The sequence below is a fragment of the Neophocaena asiaeorientalis genome, unplaced genomic scaffold (genome assembly GCF_003031525.2).
Source record: "Neophocaena asiaeorientalis asiaeorientalis breed wild unplaced genomic scaffold, Neophocaena_asiaeorientalis_V1.1 scaffold78, whole genome shotgun sequence".
NCBI lineage: Eukaryota > Metazoa > Chordata > Mammalia > Artiodactyla > Phocoenidae > Neophocaena > Neophocaena asiaeorientalis.
This window is the reverse complement of record NW_020175018.1, coordinates 16,790,108-16,800,559: the sequence shown is the minus strand read 5'-3', so window position 1 is coordinate 16,800,559 and position 10,452 is coordinate 16,790,108. Positions and strand designations below refer to the sequence as shown.

The 10,452-nt window shown below is 55.9% G+C and overlaps 1 protein-coding gene across 3 annotated transcripts in view; it reads right to left on the bottom strand.

The window, feature by feature from the left end:
- Positions 1-9,019: 9,019 nt before the first annotated feature.
- Positions 9,020-10,452, bottom strand: part of GFI1B (growth factor independent 1B transcriptional repressor) — an 11,667-nt gene continuing 10,234 nt past the window's right edge. For all 3 annotated transcript variants that reach the window (XM_024762673.1, XM_024762674.1, XM_024762675.1), the window contains exon 7: positions 9,020-9,816. In XM_024762673.1, coding sequence (XP_024618441.1) covers positions 9,638-9,816 — 179 coding nt within the window. In that variant the 3' untranslated portion in view covers positions 9,020-9,637. The remainder of the gene's footprint in view (positions 9,817-10,452) is intronic.

The window sequence follows — 10,452 nt, the reverse complement described above, 5'->3', positions numbered from 1 at the left end:
ACGCTCTCTGCCCCCCTGATTTCTGATTCCCCCCGGAGTCCGGTGGGCAACCGCAGCCCCGGGGAAGAGGGGTGATTGACGCCCCTGAGTCAGTGGCCACATCCCCTGCTGCTCCCAAAAGGGGCTTCTGGGGCAGGAAGAGCTGGCCGCGGTTGTCGCTTCTCTCCCTTCCTGCTGCCCGACTGAGCCCAGAGATAAGTCCTCGCTGGGCTGAGGGAGGCTCGGGGGGTGCAGTTCTTCCCCAGAAATCATGTCAGGGTTCCTCACGTGGAGGAAAGAGCCTGAGGACCACGATAACCCCTTTATTTTTAAGAGATCCGAGAGGAAGTCCCAAGTCACCCTTTGCAGAAATAGCTCTGAACTTCAGCCTGGCCCCAGCTGTCAGCAGGGACAGCCCACGAGTGTGGCCTGGGTCAGTTCATCACACGGTGGCCGGGAGGGTGCTGGACCCGGGGATCCAGCCCGGGGCCTGTGCTCCAAGGTCAGAGCCACCGGCTAAGACGATGACAACAGCCACGTTTATGTGTGCGTAATGTGGACAAAGGGCAGAGGCTCAGACTCAAGGTGTTACCAGGCGAGAGCAGCAGAGGTCTAAGCTGCAGGAAGGGGTGTCAGTCACCCCTTTTCTATCTTCCCGAATTTCAAACCGTGCTCTGTGTCTGGATGCTGGCCTGAAGCCACATGTACTGCCAGCCCATGAATGCGCAAGCTCCAGTGTCTGTCTCCGACCGTTGTCACCTGCGCCCTCCATTCCCTTGTCCAAGAGTCCACGAGGGGAAGGGGGGAAGGGATAAATTAGGAGTATGGGATTAACAGATACACATTACTATGTATAAAATAGATAAACCACACAGACTTACCGCATCGCCCAGGGAACTACGTTCAGTATCTTCTAATAACCTATAAAGGAAAAGAATCTGAAAAATCCTATGTATATACAGCCGAATCACTTTGCTGTACATCTTTGCGGCTCGTAGATGTGGAGACCGGGTTTTAACTTACTTTTCTTTCATAAAATACTTTGTTTTCCTAAAAAAAAAAAAAATTGTGTATACCTGAAACTAACACAATATTGTAAATCAACTATGCTTCAGTAAGAGAGAGAGAGAGAGGAGATCTTAAAAGTTCTCATCACAAGAAAAAAAATTTTTTACTCTGTGTGGTGATGGATGTTAATTTGACTTATCGGGTCGACCATTTCACCATATATACAAACATCGAATCATTATGGGCTACACGTACAACTTACAGAATGTTATATGTCAACTCGATCTCAATATTAATTAATCCATTAATTAAAATGCAAAAGACTGCAGAAAAAAGAAAAGAAAGAAAAGTCGACGAAAGGAAATCTTGAGACCTGGAGGGTGAGGGCCAAATCTTGAGATTTCTGAAGACCACGGGTTTCATCGTACAGATGAGAGAAACCGAAGACTAGAAGGAAGTGCCTGAAAGACTCCCGGCCAGGCAGGGACCACAGCGACATCCCAGCCTCCCGACACCCCGTCTGGGATCTCTTCTTCCCCACCTCCCACGAGGCCGGCTCCAGGGTGAGGCTGCCCCAGTACCGTGCGCTGCGATCCCCACGCCGACGCCCTGCGCCCGTTCCTCCTGGCTTCGTCTGTTTTCCCTCTGTGTCCCCGCTCGGTGCCATGAGCACGGGCACTGTGAGCTTCTCCCACTGCCCTCTCCTCGGCCACTTAGAAAGGAGCCTCGCTCACGGCAGGTGCTCGGTAAATAGGAGCTGATGAATGAACGCTTTCCGACCCATTAGGGCAGCCTTTGCGCCTCTGGAAGGTCCTGGACCCGGGCTGTCATATGGGACTCTGGGGGACTCGGCTGTCGGCTCTGCAGACAGTGGCAGGCCTGGCCCTATGCCTGTGCCCCAGGATGGGCAGAGGCGTGGTGCTCCTGGGCTGGAAGGCCCAGCATTCCTGGCCCACCAGGGACACTTGCCCTCTCTCCTTCTCTCCCTTGTAAAGTAAACAAATCACCTTTCTTCCCCCAGGCCCCCAACACTCCCTCATTCTTATCATAGAAATCATGGAAAAGTCAGGAAGAGTCTAGAAAAGGGAATTGTAAAAATCCACCGTGATGCTGCCCCCCAAGATAGCCCTGCAGACCTGGGGATCTGCCCCTCCCTCGGATGGCCATCGCCGAGGGCAGGGGCCTGGGGGCATGGGGCCAGCGCCACGTCTGCAAGCGGCTGCCCCTGCAGAGCACAGGCTCTCTGTGCGGGAGCTCCAGCCCCGGGGGGTGGGGGCAGGGTCCCAGGCCTCAGCCTCTCACCCCTCCTCCTTCTGTCTTCCCGCTCCTGGCCTCCTGGGTCCTCATCTACACTCACTCTGAGACTCAGTTTCCTCATTCGTGAGGCAGGGATGACCACGACCCGACTCCCTGAGGGGCTGGTCCCTAAGGTGAACGGAGACTGACTTTCACCCCGAGACCACAGGGGCTGCGAGAGGAAAGGCTGGAGTGGGAAAGAATGGTGGAGAGGTACCCTCCTGTTCCCTTGTGCCTTTCGGGGCATGGAACTTTCCAGAAAAGGGGACTTTTTCTTTAAGCCTTGCTGAAGAGCAGGGCCGCATCAGGCCCGTTCTGTGGCCTGGAAGGCTGTGCCCAGGGAGAAATGGAGGCTCCCACCCGTGCCTCCGTGGTACTGATTCCCAGCTGCCTCTGCCCGTGAGGCTGGGATGCCAAGGCCCCGCCAGGAGCCTCAGAGGCCTCGTTTCCCTGGCTCTTGTCATTTGGGCGAAGTGGTTGGAAGGCTCCCTCCCTCCCTCTCTCTCTCATTCTCTCTCTCTGCTTCTCCCTTTCTCCCGCTCTCTGGGCCACCAGGCCCCTGATAACGCTTGGAAAGCACTATCGGCCCGGGAGCGCCCTCCCGCCGAAGCCCGCTGGCCTGCTCCGTGCTGACGGTTGGCAGGCGGTACCGTCTGATAGACTTATCAGGCCAGACCTGGGCACGGGCTCCTCAGCACAAGCCTCTGTCTCAGATTTCCCTCCTCCTGCCTTCCTGCAGCGCCCCCCCCCGGCCCCCGTCATTGGAACCCCAGGCCCTGCCCAATCCCAGCCGGACCCCAGGGAGGTGGGAGGGGACAGCCCTCCACCGAGACCAGGAGGAGGAGCTGGGGGTCCAGCGTCTGGCCCGCTGCTCCCAAGCCAGGGGCTCCACCTTAGGGGTCCCACCCCACCTGCCACGAAGGAGCCAGGGGCCCTGATGGGCTTACACATCCTTCTCAGAATTACTGGGGACCTCCTAGGTGCTGGGTCCTAAGCTGAGTGCTAGGACTGGACGCAGTGTCTGCCGGGAGATGGCTCTCGGGTTTGGGGGTTGGGTTCAAGAGAGCCAGCACTGATGAAGGAGAAAGGACACCGACCCAAGGAGCTGTGGAGGGCCAGCAGCTTGGAGGGAGGAGTGGGGAGGCAAACCTCAAAGCAGGGAAATAATATTTGAGCCGAAGGAGTCTTTTTGTAACGCCAGTGATAATGTTATCATGCGTGCCCATGACAGAAAAATACAGCATACACGCTGAGAAGGAAGAAGAAAATACACAGCCCCCTTTGTGCAGCCCTTGTTGATATGCTTCTCTTTATCCTTGCAACCTTCCGTGTGTGTAATTAACAAAATGGAATCATATGGTGTATACTGATTTTAAACCACTTTTTCACTTAAGATATCATGAACAGCTTCCTATGTTGATGCATTTATTCTGCAAAATCTATTTTCTGTTCAATTTTTTTTTAGTAAAAATACACACACACACACACACAAATCCAAGTCTCTCTTATAGATAGCATTGAGGGTGAGATCAACCCTCTTTCCCAGCCCCCAGAAGCAACGGCTAGCCATGGTTTGATGGACCTTCTTCGGATTTGTTTCTCTAAGCGTCTACAAACGTACGTTGTGCTGTTTTTACAGAACCAGCACGCAATTGTGAAGCAAACGTTTCTCACTCCACACCAGCACCCAGGCTCCTTCTGGGTCAGTCCTTATAAAGCACACTGGATCCAGGGACTTCCCTGGTGGCACAGGGAAGCCGCATAGATGCACAGTGGTTAAGAATCCGCCTGCCAATGTAGGGGACACGGGTTCGAGCCCCGGTCTGGGAAGATCCCACATGCCACGGAGCAACAAAGCCCGTGTGCCACAACTACTGAGCCCGCGTGCTGCAGCTACTGAAGCCCACGCGCCCAGAGCCCGTGTTCTGCAACAAGAGAAGCCACCGCAGCGAGAAGCCCACGCACCTCAACAAAGAGTAGCCCCTGCTCGCTGCAACTAGAGAAAGCCTGAGCACAGCAACGAAGACCCAATGCAGGCAAAAAAATAAATAAATAAAAAACTAAAGCACACCAGCTCCTTTCAATGGCTGCTTGGATGACCATTGTCTGGGTGCACCATCGGTCACTTAGCCAATCTCCTCTCCTGGGAGGTTAGGACGGTTGCAATTTGTTTTTTCCATTTTCAACAGGCTTCAGAAGATGATCTTGTAGCTAACCTGTGGCCCATTCGTGACTACTTTTCTTTCACACAAATTCCTAGGAGTGGAATGGAGGGTCGGGGGTGAGCAAGTGTTGAAAAATCTATGCACTTGTGGGACTTCCCTGGTGGTCCAGGGGTTAAGACTCCTTGCTTCCAATGCAGGGGGCGCGGGTTCAATCCCTGGTCGGGGAACTAAGATCGCGCATGCTTCGCGGCCAAGAAAAAAGAAAAGAAAAATCTGTGCAGTTGAGCTGCGTTTCAAGTGTTCAGGGGAGGGGAGAGGGGATTTTAGAGGAGGGAATACCGTGGGCAAAGGGTGGGAAATGGCATCGGGAATTCCCTAAAGGCCTTTGGGGGAATAACAGGAAAGACTTGGCTTCCTGTCCAGAATCCCAGGGAAGTGGGATGGTGCGGCTGCGACAGTCTCCTGTGCGTCCTCCCTCCATCCCAGGGGGCTCCCCTGTCTGACCAGCCTCAGCAGAGAGCCAGGAGGAGCTCAGGGCAGCTGGTGCCGCTATCATCCCCAATATACTGACTCAGAACCTGACTTGGAACCGCCTCCAGTCACCAGTGTTCCCGCTGGGCTCCCCAGACCACACCGTGTGTCCACCATGGATTGTCTTTCTGAAGTTCAGCTCCCTTGTCTCCTGGGCTCCTCCCTTGGTCCAAAACAATCAACGGCTCGGGTGCCTTGGGAAGATTCTTCTGGGTCCTGGGAAGATTCTTCTGGGTCTTGGGTCTCTCCTGCTGCCCCTGGCCCGTGCCAGGCTCTGCCCCAAGGTGTGTGGCCCTCCCAGCTTTGGACGCTTCTGGCCAGCCCAGCTTCTTCATCATTCTCTGGTCGTGTCTCTTCTATCCCCTGTCCTCCACCCTCACCCTTTTATTCGTCCTGCTCCTTCCCTCTGGAGTAGCCTGCGCCAGCCTCAGGGGGAGCCCATCCAGGGCTGGGAAGGTTAGGTCATGGCCAGGGGCTGGACTAGATTCTGCAGGTGATGGACGGAGGCACACTTGGTGAACTTTCAGAACAGGTCCTATTCTTCTAGATGATCCAGAACCCTACATCCTTCCACTCCCCCCACTGCCCCAGCGCCCAGGCTCTGCCACCTCTATTCCCGCATCCATCCACGCCTTCCGGGCCAGTGCAGTCAGCTCTGGGCGGTCACGCTTGGGGACAGGCTGGGGTCAGCTCAGCCACCCGTGTGAATGCCTGGGCTGACCCTGGGAGGTGCATTTCCATCCTTACCAGTGATTTCCTTGGAGGGCTGCCGGGCACCTCCCAGAATGTCCCTCAGGGGCTGGCAGGGGCCCAGAGATGTTGCCTGAAGCTGACACCACTGGCGGGACATTTCATCGGAAAATGAATTCCGGTGTTGGTTTCTGCGCCTTAAGGTGACTGCTTTGTTTTAATATTAAAATTCTGGTTTTGTTATTTACCGTGGAGGATATCGATCCTATGGGTTGAGTTTCTGGCGCCATCCTGAAGCCTCACTTGCTCCACCCACGCCCTCCCAGCCCTCAGCAGCGGCAGCCCCTCATCTCCCCGTGCAGCCTCAGAGGCCGCCACTGGCTCCGCGTTCCGTGAAAGCAGAGCCCCTTGGAGTTGTGCAGTCAACCCCACAGTTCTGGTGGAGAGGTCCCTAGGCTGGGCGGTCAGGAAACCTGGATTCTGTGTGACGTCGCTGCCGACCGCCCGTGTGACTGGGGCCACTGCTGCCCCCTCCCTGGGCCCGTGCCCTCATGCAGCAAAGGGAAGCCACGGGCAGTCTTCACGGGGCTGGACGGGGCCTCCCGGTTCACACGCTGTGACTCTGATGCTGGGAATCTCAGACGGGGGGTGGGGAGTGGAAGCGGAGCGAAGGCTGAGGACGGCTGGCGGCACTCCCTCCACTCACAGACGGCAGCCGGGGGCCCTGCCGCACCCACTGAGCTGGGCCCCCAACCCCGGCATGATGAGCGCAGCCCTCGCATCCCGCGGGAGCCGGGACTTTGACGGGACCTCTGCTCCCACTGGCGGGAACGTTGCCGGTGGCTTGTGGCTGGCGCCAACCTGCAGGCCTTCTCCAGGGCCACAGCTCTGCGTGCGCAGGGCAGCCCGTCCTTCCTGTGACCGCCCTGTGGTTCCTGCAGCTGGCTGAGGGGTGGGCGTGGGGAAGGGACAGCAGCCTGGCTCTCCCCCTCCACGCGGTGCCGACTCTCCCCGGGGAAGCAGGTTTTGCCGCCCCCCCATATCTGCCCACCCATTGGCCCCCTTTCTCTGCAATGTGTGTACAAATGGGGGTCCAGACCCCCTGCTCTGAGGCTGCAGGGCCCTCCCACCGTTGTGGGCACTCAGTGGAGGGGTTGATACACTAAATCCCCAGCTCCCGACCTCAGCAGGTGAAGAAAGACACACTGTTCGCCTGCTCTTCCTTGACCCGCCCTGCTGCAGAAGTTAGCAAACAAGGAACATGCAAAGTAGCTCCTCCGTGCGTGCGTGCGTGTGTGTGTGTGTGTGTGTGTGTGTGTGTCCGTCCTCTGGGAAGTTCAGGCTCACTCTGCGTTCAGAAGCCCAGGTGAGCCTGGCCCTGCTGTGTGGCTTTGGGCAAGTCCCTTCCCCTCTCTGGGCTACACGGTCCTCATGGGCAAGAGGAGGAGGGGGGAGCAGGTGTTCTCCAAGGCTCTGGGGGCTCTGGTGGGTTGGCTGCCAGAGGCTGTCTTCCTTTGACCTCAAGAGTGAGGCTTGCAGGACAGGATCTGAAAGCCTGCTGAGGAGACCAGACCACCCTCGTATGCAAATCCCGAACCTCCACCCCACCCTCTGCACACCTGACAGGTCTGTGTAGGGGAATTCTTGCTAAAGTAAACAGGAAGAGCCTTTGCAATGAATTACACCATGGGGTCCTGCCCAGCAATACCCAGAGCCTGGGAGTCAAGGGATTTACCATTCCTTAAGGAGCCTCAGAATCCTCTAGATTCACAGCGGAAGAGAGGAAACATCTGCAGGTGTCATTGGGAGGAAGGGTAGACAGAGACTCGAAGAAGAAGACTTGGATCAGATATCCTGATCCCAGCTCTGCACTTGCTTGCTGGGTGACCTTGGGCAAGATGGCCAACATCCCTGAGCCTCAGTTGCCTGCTCTGTAAAATGGGGTAATGACAGCTCCTTTGCTGAGGGTTACGTGGGTTAGAGACGATGTATGGAAACCCTGAGCCCAGCTTGTTACCCGGAAGGGACTCATTCAGAAGTGTTCATTGTGGTGGGCCAGGGACGGGCTTAGTGCTGAAAGCTAGAGCCCAGAGGGAATTCCTTCTAGCAGAGCGGAAACTTACCCACAGATAACAGCCAGTCCAGGTTCAGTGGGTCCTGAGCTGTAAGCAGAGAGCCCGAAGAGCTCAGTTTAGAAGCAAGAGAAGACCTCTGGCTGGAATGACCAAGGGAGGCTTCCTGGAGGAGGCGGCGTTTGAGCAGGCCTGTAGGATGGGCAGGATTTCAAGAGGGCACATTCATGGCCTACCAACACTAATCCTGTGTTAGGCCCTCCTCACTGCCGTATACTCGTGGCCTCAGGGGATCCTCCCAGCAACCCACAGGAAAGGATTGCTACGTTTACCATTTTATAGGGGAGGGGCCTCAGCCTGGAGTCACCCAGCTAGTGAGGGACAGCACCAGGCTTAACTTAATCACACCTGCAAAGTCCCTTCTGCCTTATAACATTCACAGGTTCCAGGGGTTAGGACGTGGATATCATCTTTGGGGGCCATTATTCTGCCTACCATGGTGATTCCATTAAGGACCTTGAGATGGGAAGGTTACCCTGGATGACCCAGATGGGCCTGATGTGATCACCAGGGTCCTTGCAAGAGGGGGGCAGGAAGGTCAAAAGCAGAGGAAGGAGGTGGGCTGATGGGAGGTCCAGGTGACGCACTTTGAAGACGGAGGAAGGGGCCACAAGCTGAGGGATGCAGGCGGCCTCTAAAAGCTGGGCAAGATGAGGAAACAGAACCTCCCCTGGGGCCTCCAGAGGGAATCAGCCCTGCCGATACCTTGACTTTTAGCCCCGTGAGACTCATTTTGGATTTCTGACCTCCACAACTGTAAGAGAATACGTGTGTGTGTGTGTGTGTGTGTGTGTGTGTGTGTGTGTGTGTGTGTTTAATGTTCTGGCTGTGCCCCTTGGCATGTGGGATCCTAGTGCCCCGACCAGGGATCAAACCCACGCCCCTTGCGTTGGAAGCACGGAGTCTTAATAAGTGGACCACAGGGAAGTCCCCCTTTGTGTTGTTTGAAGCCACCAAGTTTGCGGTGATCTGTTAGAGCAGCCAGAGGAAACTGATACAGCCCCAGCTGCATCCACCTTGCCCCCGCCTGGGGTCTTGTCACACGGGTCTCTCATGCCTCTGTTTCAGCACTTTATCAGTTTGGTCCCCCAATGTGTCTGTGAGCGACTACGGAGATTTCTATGCTTTTCAAGCCTCCCCAGCATCCCTCCCTAGAGCCTCAGGCACTAGCTTGCACCCAGTATGCGTTTAAAAAATGGTGGCGATATGTAAGTAAATCTGTGTCTTTTATTTACAGCTGTTGAGAGGAACAGGCTTTTGACAGCAGTAACTGCTGGTTTCCCCGTGGTCTGACCGCAGAACTAGAACCCCCGTGGCCTGAGTGCCGTCAGGAGTGGGGAACAGCCAGCACGTTGGCTGAAGCAGAGGGGTTCTAGGTCTCCCACTGGGGCAGGAGACAGCTCTGACCACCCATGACAGCCAGAAAGGGGCCTGCTGAAAACCGAGCTGACCAGATCCCCGTGAGCACCAGGCAGGGGGAGGATTTCTCTGTGGGTCCCAGCTCTGGTCTGTTCTTGGCATCGCAGCGCACCTGGGGCTACTCTGGCCTCCTGGGCTCTGCCCAGGGGGCAAGGCACCGAGCCCTTAGACCTGTAGACAACATCAACTCAGAAAAGATCCAGCTGCCACACTTTGCAGCAGGAGAATTGTTGGTCCAGAGAGGGAAAGTGACTCGCCCGAGGTCACACAGCAATTTCGTGAGTCTCAAAACAAGCTTGACGAGTCCCGTCCAGTGCTGCCTCCAGGAGACTGGGGATCTGGGTGTGTGAGGCTGGCCTCCCTCCAGGTGACACGATCTTGGGGCAGGCCGGTCAGGAGCTGGGAGCGGGGACAGCCTCACTTGAGGTTGTGCTGGCTCTCGCGGTGCCGCCGCAGGTCCACTTTACGCTGGAAGCCTTTGGTGCACAGCTCACAGCTGAAGGGCTTGAAGCCCGTGTGCTTCCGGCTGTGAGTGATGAGGTTGGAGCTCTGGCTGAAAGCCTTCCCACACACCTGGCACTTGTGTGGCTTCTCACCTGCGGGGCGGCAAGGACAGGGTCAGGGCCGTTTGGACCAGACCTGCTGCCCCAATGCCCTGCAGTTGTTCCCTGGAACTTTATTATGTTTTATCGCACGTTCACTTTAGAAAATAATTAGAAAAGGGAGACAGGAAAAATACAACTCTGACCACCCAACCCCTCGGCCAATTGTACCCCGGTTTTAAGGCAGGGACTGGGTCCACCTTGTTTATCAATGAAGCCCAGCACCTGGTACAGGACCCTGCACAAAAGAGGCACTGGCTAACAGCTGAGGAATGAATGAATGGGGAATGAATGAATGGAGGGATGAATGAATGGTTGGAAGAATGAGCGAATGGAGGACCGAATGGGGAAAGAATGAATGTGGGCATGAAGGAATGAATGGCTGGAGGAATGAGTGAATGAAGGAATGATGAACGAAGGAGAAATTCACCTGCTGGTCTCACTTCTACACACAGATTATCAGTGTCGACATTCTGCTATTTCCTTCCAGTACTTTTTCTACGCAGTAAGTAACACAGCGTACCCCGCCCTCCTGTTGGAGCGGGGTGGCCTCCCCTGTGTAACCTGACACCCCCATCCCTCCCCACCCGGGGCCTAAAGCCCGCACCTTTCAACAGTGAAAGGTTGGGT